The sequence below is a fragment of the Silene latifolia genome, chromosome 4 (genome assembly GCF_048544455.1).
Source record: "Silene latifolia isolate original U9 population chromosome 4, ASM4854445v1, whole genome shotgun sequence".
NCBI classification, from domain to species: Eukaryota; Viridiplantae; Streptophyta; class Magnoliopsida; order Caryophyllales; family Caryophyllaceae; genus Silene; species Silene latifolia.
In genome coordinates, this window is record NC_133529.1 from 31,538,529 (window position 1) to 31,562,142 (window position 23,614).

Below are 23,614 nucleotides of genomic sequence, written 5' to 3' on the forward strand. Positions count from 1 at the left end.
CACATCGGGTTTTCCGCGTCACCAAAATTGCATGTGTTCTTTATTTACGTCGCTCATACAGGTTAACATACAACAATCAAACGAATCTTAATTTAGACCTAACGTTAAGACTACTTTAACCCTAAATTGGTAAAAATTTACCAAAACATACCTCCTAATACTTCACATTTAAAATTGTTAGTTTTACAATTAAATACAATTAATTTAATTGTTAAGATCTATATACAAAGCGATCTAAAAAACCGCGTTTTTGCGCGGGATCTTCCCTAGTGTATATTATTTAATTAAATTATGGACAGTAGTCGATTGCACTTGAAAGCAAAGTTATGGGGTTAATTTGCCCCCGTCAAAACTTAAGGGGGTTAATTGTACGTATAGATAAACTTATGGGGTAATTTGCTACTTCCCCGGTTAGAATTTAATTAATCAAAACTCGAATCAAGATTACAAAACCACTACGTTGGATGGAAATAAATTTTATGCATAATTTTTTGATAGAAACGGAAGATGTAGTTTGGAAGAGGAGAAAAAAACTTTCATGGAAAATGATAACTATTAACAATGTTAAGTAGTGGGGGCTTTTGTAATTTTTTTATTTTTATTTTTTAATATTGGGAGTAGGAAGTACCACACAGCTTGGTGTATGATATAAGAATTAGGTATATGGTATAAGAATTGAAGTGTGATCGTAGCTATTTTGATAGTGGATCGTTTTAAAGGTTAAAGATAAATAGTGCCAAGAGTGCGATAAAACGTCGTTGGCAAGTGGCAACCAAAGCCGGTGACGCCAGGCCCAGTGTTGTAGGTTACCCGCCAAAACCCAGTGGTACTTTTCCCGCCAATACCTTGAACACCGCTACAATTACCATCACTCCACTACCAGGCATCCAAAATTACACATTCTTGAAATCAAATAAAATCAAATAAAATCAAAACCCCCCTTTTTAATTCCTTCATCTTTAACCTAAATTATATCCTGTAATTCATCAATATGGACGACGATTTGCATTTCCCAGATCATAATAAGCTCCCTGAACTCAAGCTCGGTATAACCCTAATTACTACTATTGCTTTCATATCTCTCTTTCTTGTTCCTTCTATTTGTATACCCCTCCTATCAATCATTTGTTTACCTTTGATTAAAATACGATTGATTGGGACGGATGGAGTATTTCAGTTTTCATTGTTCTATACTCACTCGGTCGAGTCATTTGTTTACTTTTGATTAAAATACGCTTTGATTGGGACGGATGGAGTATTTGTATTTCGGGAATTGGTTTTTGGGATTTATGGTGTGTTTTGCTTGTTATTTGTAGATGCTAAACAGGCGCAGGGTTTTTTGTCATTTTTTAAAACCCTACCCAAGGTTAGTGTTCTCTATTTTCCGAAGCGATTTTTTTTTTTTTTAAAAATAAATTTGGGGGTTTTACGGATTTTGAAAATGGGTTTATGTGTTTGTATTGATAGGAGTCTCGAGCTGTTCGGTTCTTCGATCGTCGGGTTAGTTTCTCTTCTTTTGGTGCTGTGGAAATGTTGCCATTTTTCTGCTCATTTATGATTCTACTTGTTTGTTTGTTTTTATATAGACGGTTTGTTTGCTATATTTGAAGGTTTATTGGTTGTTAAAACACCTCCTTGTCACAAATTTAGTTACTTTTTTTGGGGTATGAGAAAGAAAATTGTTAACAAATGTTGAAATAGGTTGGTTTATGAAACCCCTCTATGATAAATCGTTGTGGGAGGCTGAACTTTAGCATCTACTTGATTGAACAAACACACGTGCACACACACACACACACATTTTCAGTATTTTGGAAACCTCTTGCGGTTAATTCACCTACTTTCAAACTTCGGGCAATACATCCACGGTTTGAACTTTGAAGGTGTTAATGATAAAATATATCACCCAAGGTATGCTTTAATTGCAATCTGAAGTTTGGAGAATTAATAATTAGCAAACAATTTAGGAAATGGAAGATGACTGCTTTAACTACGTCTATTTCTTGAGGATAGTTATGGTTTACAATTTTAACATATCGTATCAGATATGTTTTCCTTTTCAACTAGAGTGACTACCGCCCATCTTTTCATCAGCCTTAGCATCTGTAAACAAAATGTTTATGTTTTGTTTTGTACTTGGCGTCTGAGAAAGAAGTTGCGTGTCTAAACCAGGATTATTTTACTGCCCATGGAGAAAATGCAACTTTTATTGCGAGAACGTATTACCACACTACCACAGCCTTGCGGCAGTTGGGAAGTGGTTCTGAAGGCCTGTCAAGTGTAACTATTAGTAAAAGCATGTTTGAAACGATTGCTCGCGATTTGCTTTTGGAAAGGACAGACCACACTATTGAGCTGTATGAGGGCAGCGGTTCTAACTGGAGACTTGTGAAGAGCGGAAGTCCGGGAAACCTTGGCAGTTTTGAAGACATTTTGTTCGCTAATAATGAAATGCAGGACTCTCCAGCCACTGTTGCCTTGGTTCTAAACTTCAAGGACATTGGATGCACTGTTGGGCTAAGTTATGTTGACCTTACCAGAAGAGTTGTTGGTTTGGCTGAGTTTTTAGATGACAGCCACTTCACTAATACGGAATCTTCATTGGTTTCGCTTGGTTGCAAGGAATGTTTACTCCCGGCTGACTTGGCAAAGTCCGCTGAAAGTAGAAGCTTGCTAGATGCATTGTCAAGATGTGGTGTAATGGTAACTGAAAGAAAAAGGTCCGAGTTTAAGGCAAGAGATTTGGTGCAAGATCTCAGCAGGCTTGTCAAAGGCTCGATTGAACCTGTTCGTGATTTAGTTTCCGGGTTTGAATATGCATCGGCTGCTTTAGGCTCCTTATTATCGTTTGCGGATTTACTTTCAGATGAAAGTAATTATGGAAATTATACTGTTCAGCCTTATAGTCTTCACAGTTTCATGAGATTAGATTCTGCAGCTATGAGAGCTCTAAATGTCATGGAGAGTAAAACTGATGCAAACAAAAATTTTAGTCTATTTGGTCTCATGAATAGAACATGTACTGTTGGGATGGGAAAACGGCTACTTCACATGTGGTTGAAGCAGCCTTTGCTAGACGTGAATGAAATAAATGCTCGACTGGATTTAGTACAAGCCTTTATCGAGGATATAGAACTTCGCCAAGATCTAAGGCAACATTTAAAACGAATATCAGATATGGAGCGACTAGCTCGTACTATTCAGAGGAAACGGGCCAGTCTACATCAGGTTGTAAAACTCTATCAGGTCCGTGAACTAACTCTATTTTTTTTTCCGTCATGTCTTCGCAAATTTTCAGTGTTTTTTTTAACTCCTGAAGTTGTTTTCGATGCCTAAGCTTGTCTTAGTGACTAAAGTCAAATGTGTCACGTGTCACTCATTTTTTGTCAAAGTACTTGATTTGTTAAATTTAAAGTCAAATCTACTTCTCAAAAAATTAAATTGTCATATACAAAGACGGAGAGAGGCTTATATAATCACACGTGCAAATTGTAGCTCATCTGTAGCTTTGTCATTCATGTAATCGCAATTTTTCTGCTTCACAGTCAAGCATCAGACTTCCTTACATTAGAAGTGCTCTCGAAAGATATGATGGACAGTTTTCTGCATTGATTAGAGAAAGGTTTTTGGAACCTTTTGAAATTTGGAGCGATGATGATCATTTGAACAAGTTCATTTCCCTTGTGGAAACTTCTGTCGACCTTGACCAACTGGTGAATGGTGAGTATATGATTTCATCTAGTTACGATTCAAGGCTTCTTCAACTGAAAGACGAGCAAGAGTCAGTTGAACGCGAGATAGAAAGCCTTCACATCAAAACTGCTACTGATCTTGATCTTGCTGCTGATAAAGTCTTAAAGTTGGAAAAGGGAACACAATTCGGACATGTTTTCAGGATCACGAAGAAAGAGGAGCCAAAAGTAAGAAAAAAGCTTACTACACAATTTATTGTCCTTGAAACAAGAAAAGATGGTGTGAAGTTCACAAATCCAAAGCTAAAAAAATTAGGGGATCAATACCAAAGGATACTGGAGGAGTACAAAAACTGCCAAAAAGAATTGGTGCTGCGAGTGGTTCAGACTGCTGCCACTTTCTCTGAGGTATTATATCTTACGTTCTGCATCTACTTATTTTTGAGAATGGTTTATGCATTTAGAAAGTTTGGATGTACAGGTGTTCGAGTCTTTAGCTGTGTTACTGTCTGAACTGGATGTGTTACTCGGTTTTGCTGATTTGGCTTCAAGCTGTCCAACTCCCTATACAAGACCAGACATCACTCCTTCTGTAAGCCTTTGTCCATTAATTTGCTCTTTTTTTGAAGTCAATTTTATAGTGAAGTAGTAGACGAATTCTTGACACAATTTTCGTGTACATATGGCCAATCTATGTTGTTAATGCAAGGGTAAAAGTGTAAGACTGTGTACATATGGCCTCGCTTACGTGACCATTTGTGTGAGTCCTTTAGGCAGTGGGATAATATTGATGTTGTTGGTGTAAGAGTTCATGAATGCTTACTCTATGTTCGTTGAGACAGGATGCTGGGGACATCATCTTAGAAGGGAGTAGACACCCTTGTGTGGAGGCTCAAGACTGGGTGAATTTCATACCAAATGATTGTAAACTTGTGAGTCCCTGTTGTGAATATCTATAGATGTCAATTGTCATTATGATGAGTTGACGACCCCTTACCCCGCAATTTGCGGGAGCCATTGAGGCATTGGGGTAACGTTGTTGTTGTTGTTGTTGCTGCTGCTGTGTCTAGAGTACTAGACGGCCCATTTTCTAACAAGTTATTGTATTTATCATAAACCAGGTCAGAGAAAAAAGTTGGTTCCAAATCATCACTGGACCCAACATGGGAGGAAAATCCACTTTCATCAGACAAGTAAGCATATAAGTTCATAACCTAATGTTGATGATTGATTGGTCCTTATGGATGTATTTGTGACATTGGTCAATGTCTTCTTTTCGTGCCGTCTATGTTTTCTTAGTACACAAAATATTAGATCACCATTTTATGTCAGAAAGTTAATGTGAAATAATACTTTGTAGAATGCAACTACGTAAATATGCCATTATGTTTGAAAAATGAGATGAGGCATTGGTAGCAGTGTGCTATGATTTTTTGATACACAATCACCCCATTTCATTTCCAATGGAGTGAAAATTCACTATTTTTTTGTTTTGAGTATGCGTTTCTTATGTTTGAGCATCTGTCCAATCATTTTTCATTATGGATCATCCCCAAACGTACGTTTGCCGTAGGAATTAGCCCATCCATATTTGCTGAAGCTTCTGGATATGCATATAATAACTGTGAATCGCTGTTCTCATGAGATTATGAGATTGTTTTTGACTTCTTGTTAGCTACATGATCAAGATAATCCAGGATAGTATTAGTCTTTTAGCACGAGTGCATTTTTTGAAGTCTTCTTTTGCTAATTGTAAATGGTGTTTCTTCAATATGTTTTTTTGGCTTTTGTCTAATCTCCTTATTATCCCTTCAGGTTGGTGTGAATATTTTGATGGCGCAAGTTGGTTCATTTGTTCCTTGTGACAGGGCCAGCGTTTCTGTTCGTGATTGCATTTTTGCTCGTGTTGGTGCTGGTGACTGCCAAGTAAGTTCGCTATGCTTTCAACGCCATGCTTCCTATTGTCTGGGTTGGCAACAATCAACTTAAACATCTGGTTTGCTTGAATGAAAAATTAAAATGAAAAAGGAACTTCAAAATCGTTGCTCGCTTAGCTTAAATCCGATCTAATTCAAAATTTCCCAGGACTTCATGAGGACCGTCAGGTTGATACCATTCTAGAGATGACCTGTGGCGAGAGCCTCCAGATGTTTCTCATCAAAGGACATGAACTGTTTGGAAGAATTTTTTTTTTTTATTACAAAATAATTGAATGTCATTTTTGGAACTCTCTGTATGCTAACATGATTTGAAAAAGCCTACGTGCCGGCATAACCTAGTAACCGTGTAGTTCAGGTCTTTGTTACTTCAATTTTGTTATTTTTGTTGGGTCGTCAAAGCAATATACAGATGTAGGCTATCTATTAATGTGTACAGTGAACTATATTTTATTTGTGAGCATCATCTCTTCTTTCCTGCAGTTGCGAGGAGTGTCTACATTCATGCAAGAAATGCTAGAGACTGCATCAATATTAAAGGGGGCCACTGACAAGTCTCTGATAATAATTGATGAGCTTGGCCGAGGAACATCAACTTACGATGGATTTGGTTAGTTTTCCTTTCTATCTTTCTTGTAATTACTCATGAGCTGACTTAATCTGTAGTCCTCTTTATGAAGTAGATGAGCTCTCTTCGCCACATCCTTAATTTGCAACTTGCATATCCTGTACACAAGAAACTGTATGTGTTGAAACAATAGTTGGAACTTTTTAAAAATCCTTGATCGTTTAACTTTCAGGATGCATTAAGATTTAAGGGGTAGTTCATTAGAATTTTCACTTCACTGAGTAAATAGAGAAGTTAATTCCATATATTCATTAGAATACTCAGGCATGTGAAACTGGCCTGGACTTGTGTTTTGCTCGCGTATTCATTCTTCTAAGCAATGCAACTTCAAAAAATTAAGTTTTTCATATAGTAATGCAGTCACATTATTAGCGTATTATTCAGTTCACGAATTCAATGGTCTACCGTTGCAGGTTTAGCTTGGGCAATTAGTGAGCACATTGTTGACGTCATTAAAGCCCCTACTCTGTTTGCGACTCACTTTCATGAACTAACAGCTTTAGGTCATGATAATAGTGATATGCAACCTCAGAGTAGAAAAATTGCTGGCATTGCAAATTATCATGTTAGTGCACACATTGATTCTTCAAGCCGCAAACTGACTATGCTATACAAGGTATTTTCATAATCAGAAACTACTCTCTTTCCAGTTAGCTGTTTGTTACTTCGTTATTTTATTTGGAGCCTGTATATTCCTTTTGATCATGCTATTTTCCTAGTGACTTTGCTGTTACATTTGCTTTGGATTGTATTTTTTTTTCTATGCAAGCACATGCAAGTGGGTTAAGAGTATTTATAATAGATAGGTTAGAATGTAATAATGGTGCGTTAAGGTCACATGGATACAACTCAACGAAAGTGATGGCAAAAATGTCCTTTTAACACAATTAACTTGCCAAAGTAAGACATGTAAAGTTGTAAACAAATGACCGAGATGGACCAAAAGGGAATAGTAAGCAAATGTAATGACAGAGGGAGTGATACTGCTGCTCTCATGAATCTGGTTCCTCCCTTTTACTTAATTCCCATAAATCCATAATCGCACTTGTCATTTTGGTTAATCAGATGTGTGAAACCAGATCCAATCCATCGGGAATCAAAGTGCTAATAATGATTTTCTTACTCTTGTCTGGCGTGTCTCTTCCTGTCTCAAAACTGACACAGAAAATTATCACCGCCGCTCAATTTTACTGGAGCCTGTTCGAGGATACTTGGCACTAGATATTTGGTTCCACATTGAATATCGAGGAATTGATCCAACACAACACACGATGGGGTTGCTTAACCAATACGTTGACTTGAATCAATGGCTAGTGGAGTATTGTATCTTGAGGAAAACGGGACCGTAGAAAAACTTGTCATATTCAGTGTCATGAGTAAGTGAGTAACACAACACTTGGGAATATTAAGAAGATACAAGTCCCTAGAATCTATGTCTATGGTTCATATCTGGTGTCAACTTTACATGCTCTTTGATTCTCTCTTAGCTGAGGGTTATCCTTAAAAACCCGTGTTCTCTTTGTACTGTTTTCAGGTTGAACCAGGAGCGTGTGATCAAAGTTTTGGTATCCATGTTGCAGAATTTGCTAATTTTCCTGAAAGCGTGGTGTCACTTGCTAGAGAAAAGGCAGCTGAACTGGAAGATTTTTCTCCTGCCATAATCAATACTGATGATCCCACTAAAGAGGTACAGGTTCTAAAAATGATGCTCAAAATTGTGTGATGTAGAACTTGTCTCCTTGTACCATCTGTATTTTCAAATTATTGAAAAGGAAGATTGCTGCGTGTCAGTGAAGTGAATTTTTCCATACATTACAGGTCGGAGTGAAAAGGAAGAGACCTGAACCCGACGCAATTTCCGAGGGTGCTGCAAGGGCTCACCGATACTTGAAAGAGTTTGCAGAGCTTCCATTAGATCGGATGGAGTTGAAGGAAGCATTGCTGCGTGTCAGTGAAATGAAGAGCGACTTGGAGAGGGATGCTAAGACACATCCTTGGTTGAAGCAGTTTCTCTAGTTCAGTATCCCTTAGTTTTGTTTATATCAGGTGGATGCATTTAGGTACTCCCTTAGTTTTGTTAACCTATCAATGGTCGTTGTTACTCAAGTAGTCTCGTGGTCAAGCTCGTGAATAGTTTTCCCCACCTCCGAGCATCGATGTAGTTAGAGTGGACAGCTCTTTTTGGTGTCAATTTGCGGGATGAAACTGCAGCAAGATTTGTAATATGTTAATTGTTAAGTTGCACGAGTTTTTTGCCCGATGCTTCACTAACTAGTAGTATTAGCGATGTCCCATGGCTATTAAATGTTGTAACATGTACGAATCTTTATATGAAATAGTTTCTTGAGTTAACCATGCCTGGCTGTCTGAACATCTCTCCTTGTACAATTAGCATTAGACATGACTACAGATGCCGTAACATGAACTAATACATAAGATCCTGTGAATCTGCAGCGAAGTGCACTGGGACGATGTAGATACAGAGAATGTCATTGCATCCCCTATACTCTTTTAGAGTTTCTTAAAGATACGTTCCACTAAAGAAAGTTCTTACTCTTACACAGAAGAACGAATTTGCTCCGCGTAAGGTATAATTACTATACTCTATTTCTACGAATCTACGCTCTTACTGTAAAATTGTTCTTAGTATAATTAACGCTCATACAATAATAAAAAATAAAAAAAAGAATTGGCAAGCTCAGATGCGCGGAAGTTATCATCTGTGTGTATCAGAGAAATGTGGCGGACCACAGTGCCACAGTAGCGCAGAATTCATCACAGCTTACAAATGCACCAGCCGGGAATCGAACCCGGGTCTGTACCGTGGCAGGGTACTATTCTACCACTAGACCACTGGTGCTTGTTGAACATTATTACTACTTTCATATATCTAACATAACAAACTGATAACATGATGTAACTAAAAATGGGACACCATCGTCTTTTCCTTTAATTTAGACTTTTTCAAGAAATGATAATAAAATGACAGTAATATTTTGTCTAATTCAACTTTTGAATTAAAATTGATAACCATGATTCTATTAGATTTTATTCTCTAGTATGATTCTTAAATAAAAAAGTTTGCAAAGAATCACCCTAACTACTAACCAAGAGACCAAGAAGTGTCAAATAATTTGTGGAAAATGAAAATGTCAATTACAAATAATATATATAATATAAATTCAGTAGTTATACATTTACTTGGTTGATTTTATATACTCATTGAGATTCTTTTTCAAAATTGAATAATTGAGCATGCAATCCTGCCGAGATTCGTCCGTCATCGTGTCCTTTTCAAAATAAAATGTTTGTTTATCCTTAAATAATGAAAAGGTTGGTTAAACAAAAAAAAATTGAGAATTAGAGTAATTGAAAGCTAATTATAAAGAATCATTATTGTCTTATACCGTCTTACAATCTGGGACGCTCCTTTTATTAATAGTAATAAATAAATGTTGACAAATAAAATGTATGTCTCAAATTATAACCTTATTCTGTAATTTCTGATTTATGTTTTGTATACATAAATATTAATATAAAGGTAAATCATAAATTTAAATGTCAATTACTACTTCTATTCATTTTCGTTGCATTAGTTTCTCAAATACGTGAGTAAAATTTGAAACAAACATGTAGAGATTTGTTGTTTTCATTGATAAATCTCGCTGCTCATAACATAAATATTCACATTTTTCGTGCTAAAATACATTTTACATGAAACGATATAAAAAATGTTTTATACAATGCAATTTTACACAAAATAGTGTAATCGGGTCTAAATATAACTATATTAATGGGTACAAGTACTTATTAAAAGAGTATGGTCACAACAACTTTGCGTAAGGCTGTTTGACACAAATTGTTTAGCTTTATGACAAGGGAGCTCAATATGTATCAGATTAGTCATCCGAGGGTAGCAGACTTGAAGTCTTGAAAACATAGTCTCAAATCGTAAATAATCTTTTCGAGATTACTTTTTAAGAGGCTTGAACCTGAAATCCTAGAGAGTTTCACAAATATTTCACTATACTCCACCCTTACAGACAAGTTTAGCCTTCTTTTAAGATTCGAAATTTCACATATATTTCCATTTGCTTAGGGGAGTAGCACAAATTCTCATTGAAAACATGCACTATCCGCCATAAGGTGAAGACGGGTCGGATAATACCATTTGACATTGAAATGGGTTGGATAGTGCGCAAGTTGGTCGGAAAATAGTTTGTAATAATTTACTACTGAAGTGGTCACATATTAGTTTCCTTTGTTAATATTATGCTATGTTACCATTTAAACTGAAACTGTTAACATCTAATTAAAATTATATATACATTCTCAAATGCTAATAATGTGCTTTGATATAGTAAAATTATATGCTCTCTTATAATAAATAAAAATATAATCCCCAATAGAAACGTAAGAAACGTTAAATTATAAAAAGCTAAAATAAAATTAAGCCGTATAATTTTTGAAGATGTAAATAAAAATTTAAGTTTCATAAATGGACATATTACAAAATTTTGAATCTTCAAATAAAAATTCTTACCCAAATTTCTGGTAAATTTGATCCTTAATCTCTTACCTTTTACAAAATTAATTTAAATGTGTGAAATTACAAATTTTTACCTTTTACAAATTCAAATTTGTGATTCTCAATGCTATATCTTCCCTTTTTAATAGAAGCATGAAAATATGAGATTATTATTATTTTTTTTTTTTTATAAATCTCACTTTTTAAAAGAATTATACATGATTTTGTAAATCTACTAATACATTAATTATACGAATATAAATAAATAGCAGTTTGTTTGTTTTTTTTTTTTTTTTGCACAAAGTATCAAAAAAGATACTACAATATGACAAAAATGAAATTTGGTGAAATTTCTAAGGGATTCAAGTTCAAGCCTCGTCAAAAGCGATCTTGTGTAGTATTTATAACCTGAGTATATGCCTTCTAGATTTTGATGTCGCCACTCTCGGGCGGCTTACCTGGTATATGTGGTTTGCATGCCATTACGTATAATCGAGGGTTTATTCAATATGCACCAAAGATAGCGGCTACAGATCTCCCGTCATAAAAAAACGAACTTAAAAATACAATATCGACAATAAATTATTACTCCAATAAAACTATTGTAGGGGTACAATTGTCTTTCAAAACACCCATAAACATTTTTGAGCATAGATTTTGTTAAGCATGGACTATAAAGACCAAAGTCTCCCCTTCATTTCTTGTGTGAGGGGGTTAGTACTAAGCTTTCTAAAGTCCTTTAAAATCTCTTTTACTAAAGAGCTACTTGTATTGTAAAGAACCAAACATAAAAACTTTGACAAGAAACCAAAACTTTCCTTCAAAAAAATATTCCATTTCTTTGATTGTTCACCCTTCTTCCATGTCAATCCAAATTCTCAAACAATCTTCTCAAAAAACTCAATCAATTCCTCAATTCATAAATTTAATAATCATTAATGGCACCCACTGAAAAACTCCCCTCTAATTAAATTCTCAATTTATATTTCTTAGACCCCACTAATCCAAAATCTCCCCTTTTACAAAATTAACTCCAAAAAAATAAAATAAAATTAGTGTAACATATTTTTGCAAGTAAAAAAATGATGATGAGTGGAGAAAGAAGAAGATATGCAATGAGTTGGAGAAAAGTTGCAAAATCTCTGATGAAATTAGGAGCTCATGTCTTTCTTTTCTCTTTTACTTGCTTACTTGTCTATAAGCTTGATCATATGGCTTCTTACTCTTGGTGGTAATTTTTTTGCCCTTTTTATTTACCCAATTTACCCCTTAAAAGGTGAATAGAACCCTGCTAATTAGTAAAAAAAAGGATAATTTTTTTAGTGTTGTTTACATGTGTTGATTATTTCTACATTTGGATTATTTTTGGGTGTTGAGTATAATGAAAGATATATGCTTTTTGTTCACTACATGTTATTTTTAGTATGTTTTGGTTGTTGGGGTTTACCCCATGTGGATTGGATTAGGTCAATGATTGATGTTCATAGAATGTTTTGTTGGAATTTTGAGTTGGGATTTTGTCAGAATTTCTACTTTTGTATGCTTTGATTAGTGTTATTTGGGATATATTGGTTTTGTTCCAAGGGAATTGGATCAAATAATTATTTTTTGCTGAATCATTTCTATGAATTATTAGTTGGGAATGTGTCAAAAATTCTTTTTTTTTGGTTATCAAATTGTGTTAAGAGCTAATCTATTTGGGGTTGGGTGGGTTCCTGTATTGGTGATTTTGGATTTACACTAAATTGAGCTAATGGATGACATGGGTTGAAGCTGAATTCGATTCCGAATTGCGTCGAACTTTGTCCTTGGGTGATTCGGACTGAATTATGTTGTAAAGACTTGTGGCCATGTGGGTCTGTGAATTTCTTTGCCTTAGGTGGACCTTTGAAGTTTATGGGTCCTTAGACCTTAGCTGTCGGTCATCGTCATCGAATTTGGTAGGTTTACTTTAGTACGGTATCAGAATTTAAGAAATTAAATGATTTTTAGATGAAATGGGTATTTCAGTTTTGGGAAGAAAAAGTAGGAAGTAATCATTTGTGTTGAAATAGTAATTGAAATGTTCTGATGTTCTCAGTTCGTTTATTGACTGTGGATTTGATTAAAAAGGAGAAAGAAAAGCTTGGGCATTTGTAATGAAGTTTCCAGTCTCTTTTATAATTGATTCCTATCTTCTGTTGCTTTTCAAGCACAAGACGTAATAATTTTGTAGAATATCCTTCTGTGTCATATTTCTTAAAATGGAACAAAGGTCAATGCTTGTTGAAATTTTGTTGGTGTTGAAGTTGAACTTGAAGTGGCAATCGTCATGTTACAACAAAATAGTTAAATTGTGTTCGGTATGTTGCTTAATTGCTTTATAAGCAACAACTATGAGAATGTGAACACCTTACACTTACATCCATCATGATCTTAAGATCCTTTGATTCCCATTTTTTCAATCATCAAGTATGGCTTCTGTTTTTTCGAGTGTCATTCTCTTTTTGTTCATGATAATATAGTTGATGTACGCAGTACGCTTGCTCACCTGCAAACTTTTAAAAGTATTTTCTGGAAGTGTATGTTGGAGCGTATAAATTTGCTCTAAACCTAGTTTGTTTACACAATGGCCTTCTAAGAAAAGGACTATTGGTTTTGATTGGTTTATCTCATAGTGTTTGATATTGAGTTTGTGTGCAGGACGGTGTTTTGCCCTATATGGCTCTTTCACATAGTCACCGCCCGAGGAAGATTCTCAATGCCTGCTCCTTCAGTTCCGCATGACCGTCATGTATATTTTTTCTCCCAGTTATTTCATACATTAGATTAATAGTCCCTACCCCAGAATTTACTGCGGGGTTTCTTCTGCTGGGCTTATCTATGTTGCCTAAGTTTAATATATCGCCTTTCATTAACAGTGGGCGCCCTGTCATGCTGTTGTTGCGACACCATTGATAGTTGCATTTGAATTGCTCCTTTGTATATATCTCGAGAGTCTTCAGGGTATGTACTTCAATGTCTTCATTTAATTCCTTTGATTTTAAGCCAATTAGTCTGCTGTCCTTGGAGCGGCCTCTTGTCAAAATGGCAAGGGAAGGCTTGCCCCTGTTACGCCCTTGTGATGGGACCCTTGGCGCACCGGTTAAGGTGTTGCTTTGTGACCGTGAGGTCACGGGTTCAAGTCCTTTGAGCGGCCTCTTGCCAAAATGGCAAGGGAAAACTTGCCCCTATTACACCCTTGTGGTGGGACCCTTTCCCGGACCCTCGCCTAGCGGGGACGCCATCGTGCACCGGGCTGCCCTTTTTTAGTCTGCTGTCCTTCCCTGCACGATGATAAGATGTTAAAGAGTGAAATTTATTCTGTTTCAGCCTTCAATATTCCTGTTGTGAGCCTGAAGGTTGTTTTCATTCCGTTATTGACTTTCCAGACAATTATTCTAATTGACAATTTCAGGTACAAACTTTATTTTCTTGGTATTGGATTATCGACTGTTGTTGCTACATTCTGATACCTAACTGCAAGATCTTAGATTATAAATTAAAAATAAATACTCCTCCGTCCAAGAATGAGCTTCTTACTTCAGGAAACACGTGAGGGGAATTTGAGACTTGAGATCATTGTTGGACAGCGAGAGTATGTATTAGCATCCTGTTTAAGTTCAAAATTATGCGGGGCGCTTCTCAGTGAGTGAGTTCTCACTGGAGCGCTAGTTACATTCTGGCTAGAGTTTGGATTGTGGACTTGATTCTAGTAATTTGGTCTGGACAATGAAGATATGGTGTCCCAATTACTATGACATACATACTACTGTATTATTTAAAGATTACTTTGATGATAACAGTCTTCTTACTCGTTTTCTGTAAAAGCCCATTTTTCCTTACTTTTTCAGCTAGTGCATTATTTGATGCGCAGAGTTTCTTACAGAATGTGCAGGGCCCTAATACCAAGCGATGAAGAAAGCTTGAGTGATGAAGCAATATGGGAGACACTTCCGGTGAGTTTTACTTCAGTTTTTTCCACTTAATTTTATCCCTCCTTGGAAAACTAGCTTTTCGCAGGGGAATGCATTTATTTGAAAAAATGGGAGAGCCCACATCCATAAGTTAGGCAAGACAACCCATCCCTGTAGAAATTTCATATTCCTATCGCAAATTATTAAGAGCAATGTGGAAAGTCTTATACTCCCATACCTTACTACTGGATCACGATATTCACAATGCTTCACACCCTTTTTCCTTTGTGTGTGTGTGCATGTGGACACTTTGGGCATATTGATGCTATGTATGTTGGCGCCCACACTTTTTAGTTCTTGTGATATAGACTATAGATTATTGGGATGTAGTTCTGGCGGTCATACCACTAATGCAAAAAATAAAAAAATTCTTCTGGGTGGGGTTGTGGCTCTTATAGTTTACTCCCAAGTATTAGCCAAAAAAAATGACACTTCTTCCTCCATGTCACAGCTCTTACAAGAATTAGCAAAACCATCTGTGAAAGCTTGCTCAAACTGTGGAATGGTTCACGTCTTTAGTACAAGTAGAAATCTGAGACATCTTTGTAAGAGGCTAAGAGCTGTGATGGAGGAGGCAGTACCATTTTTTGTTCATGAACTTTCCTAGGGAATGTATTATTTATAAGGATGCTGTGCTTACCTTTTAGTAAGGTAGCAAACTGTTATCATTTAAATGATACTCCATTTAAAGTATGGGGCTTTATGTGTTTTTCATAGGTATTTGCTTAATGTCAAATGTTTTCTGCAGCATTTCTGGGTCGCTATCTCCATGGTTTTCTTTGTCGCTGCTACATTGTTCACCATGTTAAAACTATCTGGTATCATTCTTATCCTTTTATCTCTACAGTTTTCCTTGCAAAGTTTTTCTGGCTTTGTATTTTGTTCTCGAAACATAATTGTTCTTCGTACTTGGTTGTTTGTAAAAAGGATCTGTAAACCACACATTTTTTAGGAGCATTTCATTGCCATATTCTGGTTCTCGTATGAATTATTTGTGAACTCACATTGATCAGATAGTAACCAATCGACTTTGTGTCAGCTACTTTGCATGACTATAGGATGGGGTTTATCAAGTTAAGAACCATACTTTGGGAAACGGAAGAATAGAGATCAAATGCTCAATAGGAGCTGATCTTCTTGGCTGGAAAAAAATGGTTATTGTAGATTTGTAGCCATCACATGCTTTTCCAATCTGTTTTTATAATTTATCTTGGTAGGTGGTATCTTTTGCATACTACAAGTGGATCTGTGTGAACATACGCCCATGTATACGTAGTTTGCCGTTGCCACAATATAGAATATTCATTTGCTTTTATGTCTTTTACATGCGGTACATAATGTCCTTCACTTCGACTCATGTATCTGCAGTCATGTTGTATCTTCGTATTTCTGTATTGTACAGGTGATATTGGTGCATTGGGATGGTGGGATTTGTTTATCAATTTTAGGTATAAACTTTGTGCTTGTCCCAGTTATTGTCATTGTTTTATCCATTGATCTGCTTTTAGTCAAAATTTAGTGAAACCTTATATCGTTAACATTGGTTTTGCAGTATTGCGGAGTGCTTTTCCTTTCTTGTTTGTACAAAATGGACCAATCCTCTGATCCACAGGACTTCCAACTCTACCATATGCACTTCGTCCTCTAACTCTGTCAGTTATCTTGATTGGACCAGCGGGTTAGTTGTTTATCCTGAAGAGGATCAAAATCAAGATACACTTTGTGGTTTGCCAGACATTGGTGGCCATCTTATGAAGCTACCAATCATAGTCTTTCAAGTCCTACTCTGCATGCACTTAGAGGTAAAATCCTTGTTGTAGTTAGCGTCTTGCTTGGTAAAAAGTTACTCAATTTCTCGTATGAGAGCCTCGTGATAAGATTTATCATGAGACTGAGCCATATATGGGGGTAGTTACTTCTAAATCTCAGTTTTTAGTGGGTTAATGTGTATTTCGGTGGGGGAAATTTAGGTGAACTGGGTTGGTTTCATTTATATATTTTGAGACCATCACTCAGGAGACTGATTGTGAAAATTATTATATATACTAATTGTTAACAATATATTGACCACTATCTAAATGATTTTTGCCGTATATTGAATAACATTCAGGGAACTCCTGCTAGTGCTAGATCTATCCCTCTTCCACTTCTTTTCTCGCCTATATTTCTCTTGCAAGGAGTTGGGGTTTTATTAGCTGCATCGCAATTGGTGGAGAAAATTGTTCTCTTACTACATAGTGAAGTTGGACAGGGACACTATTTTACCTATTCAGCAAAATTTTCTGACTGTTTCGAATTTATGCACCGTGGTTCAAGGTATGTAAACTCTTTTTAGGTGTTTTTTTTTGTATTATAAAATAAGTCCCTTTTTTAACGTGAAATCTTTCTAGTTACTTGTTACTTCAAACTAGACCTGTCAAACGGGTCGGGCGGGTCGGGTCCCGGGTCGGGTCAGAATACGGGTCGGGCCAGATACGGGTCGGGTTATACGGGTCACGGGCCGGGTTAGGTTAGAATACGGGTTACGAAATAATTTCTAGCGTCTTTTTTAAACGATTTTTTTAATTAAAAAAATATTTTTTAAAAATGTAAATCATATTTAAAATTAATATTTTAATCATATTCAACGTTTACATTAATTATGTTGACATAATTATTAAAATAAAGTTTTTTTAATAATTATTTTATTATTAAATAGCCAAAATTATAATTTACCACCTATTATGTTCCATTTTTTACAATTTACCACCTATTAGGTTCTACTTTACAAATAACCACCTAACTTTCAACAAATTCCGCACCATTCTCACTTATTTTAGATTCTTGTGACGGTTTTGTGCAATTATCGACTCGACTCCATTTTATCGTCTTACGTAAACTTGTATTGACCAATATACCCTTATTAATTACATACCCTCTCTATTTATTTCACACTCACTCAATCTCGATCATCCAATTGAAATAAAAAACCCAACTCCTAAACAAACCCAAACATCGGCGGCGTCAGTGACCCCTAAATGTGAACCTCAGAACATTGCCAGCTCAAATGCGTCAGTGAGCTTATTCACGGTTTCATTAAAGTTCGTCCATCTCTCACACTTTCCTGCTGCAGAAGATTGCCAACACTGCTATAGAGTATTATATGAAGCATGTAGTTTCTTACATTTGTTTAAATTAAAAGGTTTAAAGTACAAAAGCAAATTTAAAGAACTCAATTGAGGATATCCCCCTAGCTGTTGCATTTGTTTCTATCGATTGGGTTTATTGGTGAATAACGTTTAACTCAAATTACTTGCGAGTATTATTTAGTTGTGGAGTGCAGTTTGTGTAATGGTGGAATTTGGAATCAACAATTAAATCATATTTTGGTCTTCAAACAAAACACAACTAAAGGCTCCATAAAAGCATGATTTACTACCATCAGCTAAGTTCCCATTCAAGCCCAGTGTAGACTATTCCATGACTTACCATCAGCTAAGTGCAATATAAGCAATCACAAAACCAGATTAATACAAACCTGAAGAGTAATTGACGATTAAGATTTGTAACTTCTATACGATTCAATTGTATTTAACAAACCAAATAATCCAGATTCCCAAGAAAACAAGCCAGATTCGGCCATCTATGGTGAAAGTAAAGATTGAAATTGTGTCAAGCATGAATCTAATAACGGTTGTTGATCAATTGGGCATTTAATGAATTATATTTGATGATAGAGGGTGAAGAAAAGGGAAAAAATTGATTTCTAGGGTTCATAGTTCACAAGGGTCTATTTTTCTGGGAATGAAAAGTCAGAAGTAAGTACCAGGAATTCCCAAGTACTAAGTCTAGGTAATTAATAAGGGTAGTTTGGTCATGAAAATGGTCGGAAGTTGTAAAAATGAAATTGAGTCGATAATTATGCAAAAACGTTTCATGAATGTAAAATAAGTTAGAATGGTGTAGAATTTGTTCAAAGTTAGGTGGTTATTTGTAAAGTAGAACATATTAGGTGGTAAAATGTAAAAAAATGAACATATTAGGTGGTAAATTGTAATTTTTCCTATTAAATATTATAAAAGTTATATAAAATTAACTTTTTAGTTGTTTTTGTAATTTTAAGTAATAAAAAAAATATTTTTTTAACTATTTTTTCAAATATAATATATAAATATTAATATTTTAATTAAATTCTTGATTTACCTTTGACCCAACGGGTCGACCCGTTCAGGTCGGGTCTCGACCCTAAAATAACGGGTCATTTCGGGTTCGGGTCAAACGGGCTGCGGGTCGAAAAAACCGGGTCTCTAACCCTAAAAAACGGGCTGTGCGGGTCGGGTTTTCGGGTCGGGTCGAGTTTTGACAGGTCTACTTCAAACAATCATGAATTTCTGGAAAACAAATGCTAACCCTCTTCCATTTTAAATCAGGCTACTTGGTTGGTGGTCCATTGACGAGGGAAGTCGGGAGGAGCAAGCACGGCTTTTGCATGAAGGAACATCAGGGTCTGTACATTTCTTTTTCAGTGTGCTGGTGCTGCACTTAGTGCCAGTTTGTTATACCATGTGGTTACTTGATGCTAGCAGTTTTCTGCTATTTGTTTGCCATTCAAGCCTATAATCTTTGCCCTTTTCCTTCCGTTCACGTTGTTATTCGCTCGTGATTCCTGCCTTTCTTGGAATAACTATTGTTGGGGTCTTTTTTTCCGGACCCTTAAAGATTAGGATTACTTCCACTTTTGTCCCCTCAGGTTTTGGCTAATACCCCTTTGTTGCCCAGTGGTTTCAATATTCACTGCCATGACATGTATTTTGCACAATTTCTCACTTTGGTGACCCGAGGTTTGAAAATTCTCCCTCTGGTGGCGTAAGCTATAATATAGTAAAATTTCATCTCACTCAGTGATTTTTATAAGCACAACAATGTGTGCTTACTCAGATCATATAGATATTAAGGTAATTTTTAACATAAAAGTATTAGAAAGTATGTTGCATGCTTAAAAACACTTCTTGTTTGGAATTTTGGATTGAACTTTGGCTGTATTACACTTGAGGTCACCGAAGTGAAAAATCACTTAAAACTAGGTCGTCAAAGTGAAACTTGTGAAATCCCAGTTCACCAAGTGAAAATTTCTTAAAGAGTCTAATGCATATCATCTTACTTCCATTCTCGAAGTGCTATTTCAACTTGACAATGACACTAATTCTTAGCACCTATAAGTAGTCCTCCCTCCATCCTATCTTTATTATCCCAATTATATTTTTGGCCATCACAAAATAATTAGCCTCTAAATCTAGTAAAATAAAAAGGTGAACAACCACAATAGCCGTAGTAAAATAACGGGGACAAATAGTAGCCATAGGCCCATAGTTATATAAGTTAAGGGTTGAAAGTTAAGCGGGACATCTAAATCGTAAATATAACATCTAGTTAAGCGGGACATATAAATGGGTTGAAAGTTGGAACCATGTGTGTAAATGTGGGGATAGTATGAAAACTGTGTGTTAAATAATTTTTTGTCTACTAATCTGGTTCTTCTCTGCTTTATTCAGATACAATACCTTTTGCAATTATCCACCCGAGGTGGTTAAAAAAATGCCTAAGAAGGACTTAGCTGAGGAGGTTAGTCATCTGCAGTGCTAACTGTTAATTTACCAAACAAATCCTGAAGAATGGGTGCATGATTTAGCGTATTTTTTTTTTTATCCAGGTCTGGAGATTGCAGGCGGCTCTGGGGCAGCAAACAGAGATAACCAAAATTTGCCAAGACGAATTTGAAAGATTACAAAATGTAAGATTCCAACTTCTATTGATGCGCATTTGACTTATACATCTGAAAAAATCTTTATACGACGTTTTCCAAATGCTATAACAACTCTCCTTACGCTGCCTCTGGCGAAGGCAACACGTAGGTTGTGTATTTAATGGGAAGGTTATGATTTGTGTAGTACTAACTTCATTCTAGCATTTTAGGAGATATTTTTTTTCTATATAAGCTTCTCCGTTCTGTGGAAGAACAAATGCATAGTTATTGAACTTGGATTGGGATAGTACTTGCCCTCTTATGATGTCGATAACCTGCCCATTTTCAACATTAAAATTTCTCATATTACATAATTGTTCTTTAGGAGAAAGTTCTGTGCCGGGTATGCTTTGAGAGAGAGATCAGCATCGTCCTCCTGCCTTGTAGGCACCGGATTCTGTGCTGGTTAGTTATCTACTCTGTATTTCAATTTTGCGTACTGAATTTCAAGCTTTCCTATGCAGCAGTGTTCTATTGACTAAAATTACAAAATTTGGCTGCAGTTTGTGCAGTGATAAATGTAAGAAATGTCCAGTTTGTCGCGTCTCTATCGAGGAGAGACTAGCTGTATATGGTGTATAGTTGGCTTATTTCATCGACATTCCCTATGTACAGAACTCGAATGCACATACAACTTGCTTCTTGTTATCATGCAAAAAAACCTGCTTCTTTTCATGCTGGTAGCTGCTATTCTTTGAATCGAGTTAGCAAGTGCCTGACTAAGTTAAGTTTTATAGAGGAGCTGTTAGCTTGCTTACGTTAAACCTGCAAATCATGTAAATATATAATGTAGTCACACCAACTTGGCTCTCTAATTTTAAGGGTTAACCAGGGCATAGATTTGTCTCAATTTGTACTCTTTCATTGCCGATTTTTTTTTTTTTTTTTTTTTTTTTTTTTTTTTTTTTTTTATAAACTTTAAGCAGACATTAAATGTAATTCTCATCGAAATTTCCATTTTGGAATTTCGTGAACAATCATATTGTGTTATTTGCGCAAGTTAAGGATTCATACATTCGACCCATTGTACTCTATTATGCTGAGTCCTAAAACCATTAGAATTATCTTTGACGTTGACGACGACGAGGCGATTACTAGAAAGTAGAAACCTTGCTTGTGATCTCTTAATGATGTACTAGTTTTTTTGCCCGTGCGTTGCACGGATATTAAAATAATATGTGATAAATTTCACAATAAAATGAAATATAGACATATAGCATCGTTCATGTCTAAGATTTTATGTATGCCGCATGACCAACAAATAATTGCCGTTAACATAATATTGACATAAGAATAAAAGAGTGGTTGATTAATAAAATACTTTTTTTAGGAAAATAAAACGAATACGAAGTTTATATATATGATACTTGGACTGATAGTTAACTCAATGATTCAACAAATCTCCTTCTTTCGAATAACAACCATAATTTAATCATTGCTGGATCAAATTGTAATTATGTAAAAATATTTAGAGGTAGTTAGAATGTAATATTTCCCGGTCAAACTATTGAAATACGTTTGAATGTGAACCAAATTCCGCCACAATACTACATGGCTAGGGATGCCCCCCCTCCTCTCTCTCTCTCTCTCTCTCTCTCTAGCAATAGTCTTGGCCCTCATCTTTTCATTTGAAACAAAATCTTTCACGTAGACCCCTATTTTTCTTCCCTATTCACACAAATGATCTAAAACAATCTCATCTTTTGAAAGATCGATCTGTGTCTCCGAAACTTATATCAAATTTATCCAACTAAGTGAAAAACTAAACCCCTACTTCTAGAGAAATCCACCATCCAATGAAAATTAACCCTTGCTCTCGACAATGTTTTATTTAGGAAAATAAAACCAATATGAATTTTATATATATGATACTTGAGACTGAGAGTTTTTAGATTTTGTTCATTAATACCTGTTTGTTTTTCAATTGGTCAAGGAAAACAATAATATCTACTTTGCATAATCAACTCAATGATACAACAAATCTTCTTCTTTATAATAACAACCATAATTTAATCATTGTTAGGTCAAATGGTAGTTACGTAAAAACATTTACAGGTAGTTAAATGTTATATCTCCCGGTCAAACTATAGACATACCTTTGAATATAAACCAAGTTTCAACGCAATACTACATGGCTAAGGCTGCTTATGACACCCCCTATAACAATAGTCTTGCCCTTATCTTCTCATTTGAAACAAAATCCTTCACGCAAACCCCTATTTTTCTTCCCTATTCACACACATGATATAAAACAATCTCATCCCTTGAAAGATCGTTCCTTGTCCTCGAAACTTCTCTCAAATTTATCCAACCAAGTGAAAAACTAAACCCCTACTTCTAGAAAAATCCACAACCAAATGGAAACTAACCCTTGCTCTCGACAATGTTGTTATAATTAAGATTTAATTTACTTTAATTTGGATTGATGGGGTCAAGACTCAAGAGTAAGTTTCTCAATATGATCTTTTGAGGTTTATTGTTATTATTCATGTTACCTATATGTTTTAATGCAAACGATATTTTGCTGATAAATAACCTTATTTATTATCACTATCCTCGTTAAACTCATCACCTTCTACGAATGCACCATCCCTCCACCCCACTAATTTACCCACAAAATAAAACATCAGCCACTGTGATTAGTTTTTAATGAAACAACCTCCAATCCACTACCACTATCACTACCTTTCAACCACGTTTTACATCTAAGAAGTTATAAATCGCATTTACCTCCATGAAACACCAATCTTTACTCCAGATGATATGGATCCTCGTCTCCCTTATCGAAGACAATTTATTTCTCCTTCAACAAAGAAAAGTTTAAGAAGCAATTTTCCTTCTTATCTCTCTCCTTTCCCTTCCTAGTCTTTTTCTCGTCCCCTCCCCTACCTCTATTCCAGATACTCAAACAAAGTGTTTGGGTACTATATTTGTAAACTGAATAAGTTTGAATATTATACATATACATGAACTTTGCTATTTATTTCTTTTTGCATAAATAAATCTTACTACCTCAATCTCATTTTTATAGTCTTTTTTTCTTCAAATTTTA

The 23,614-nt window shown here is 35.6% G+C and overlaps 2 protein-coding genes and 2 non-coding genes across 5 annotated transcripts; 2 read left to right on the plus strand and 2 right to left on the minus strand.

The window, feature by feature from the left end:
* The first annotated feature begins 742 nt into the window (after positions 1–742).
* On the plus strand, positions 743–8,612 carry LOC141653383 (DNA mismatch repair protein MSH2-like). The gene is made up of 13 exons (XM_074461120.1): positions 743–1,046; positions 1,317–1,366; positions 1,468–1,500; positions 2,173–3,246; positions 3,546–4,100; positions 4,174–4,284; positions 4,535–4,624; positions 4,814–4,885; positions 5,508–5,618; positions 6,113–6,239; positions 6,671–6,873; positions 7,792–7,944; positions 8,076–8,612. The coding sequence occupies exons 1-13, from the start codon at positions 992–994 to the stop codon at positions 8,271–8,273; spliced, it is 2,832 nt and encodes a 943-aa protein (XP_074317221.1). The 5' UTR covers positions 743–991; the 3' UTR covers positions 8,274–8,612.
* Positions 8,613–8,951: 339 nt separating this feature from the next.
* LOC141654120 (small nucleolar RNA snoR114) lies at positions 8,952–9,041 on the minus strand. The gene has a single exon (XR_012547691.1). It is a non-coding gene; the product is annotated as a small nucleolar RNA snoR114 (small nucleolar RNA).
* Positions 9,042–9,046: 5 nt separating this feature from the next.
* On the minus strand, positions 9,047–9,117 carry TRNAG-GCC (transfer RNA glycine (anticodon GCC)). Its single transcript has one exon. It is a non-coding gene; the product is annotated as a tRNA-Gly (tRNA).
* Positions 9,118–11,553: 2,436 nt separating this feature from the next.
* Positions 11,554–21,257, plus strand: LOC141653384 (uncharacterized). 2 transcript variants are annotated; one of them, XM_074461122.1, is made up of 14 exons: positions 11,554–12,016; positions 13,468–13,558; positions 13,686–13,770; positions 14,137–14,221; positions 14,693–14,762; positions 15,529–15,598; positions 16,183–16,228; positions 16,333–16,582; positions 16,891–17,096; positions 19,190–19,264; positions 20,312–20,381; positions 20,470–20,550; positions 20,888–20,967; positions 21,066–21,257. In XM_074461122.1, the coding sequence occupies exons 1-14, from the start codon at positions 11,868–11,870 to the stop codon at positions 21,142–21,144; spliced, it is 1,437 nt and encodes a 478-aa protein (XP_074317223.1). In that variant the 5' UTR covers positions 11,554–11,867; the 3' UTR covers positions 21,145–21,257. The 2 variants fall into 2 exon arrangements, with proteins under 2 accessions (XP_074317223.1, XP_074317222.1); XM_074461121.1 differs by having other exon boundaries at positions 11,740–12,016; positions 14,681–14,762.
* The last annotated feature ends 2,357 nt before the right edge of the window (positions 21,258–23,614 follow it).

What these genes read in the sequence shown, in the direction of transcription:
- LOC141653383 (XM_074461120.1), top strand. Translation starts at nt 992, where the DNA reads ATGGACGACGATTTGCATTTCCCAGATCATAATAAGCTCCCTGAACTC. An exon ending in TTTTTAAAACCCTACCCAAG is followed by an intron (nt 1,367 to 1,467) that starts GTTAGTGTTCTC and finishes TTGTATTGATAG; the next exon opens with GAGTCTCGAGCTGTTCGGTT. An exon ending in AGGTTGTAAAACTCTATCAG is followed by an intron (nt 3,247 to 3,545) that starts GTCCGTGAACTA and finishes TCTGCTTCACAG; the next exon opens with TCAAGCATCAGACTTCCTTA.
- LOC141653384 (XM_074461121.1), top strand. Translation starts at nt 11,868, where the DNA reads ATGATGATGAGTGGAGAAAGAAGAAGATATGCAATGAGTTGGAGAAAA. An exon ending in CAGTTCCGCATGACCGTCAT is followed by an intron (nt 13,559 to 13,685) that starts GTATATTTTTTC and finishes TTTCATTAACAG; the next exon opens with TGGGCGCCCTGTCATGCTGT. An exon ending in AGAAGGACTTAGCTGAGGAG is followed by an intron (nt 20,382 to 20,469) that starts GTTAGTCATCTG and finishes TTTTTTATCCAG; the next exon opens with GTCTGGAGATTGCAGGCGGC.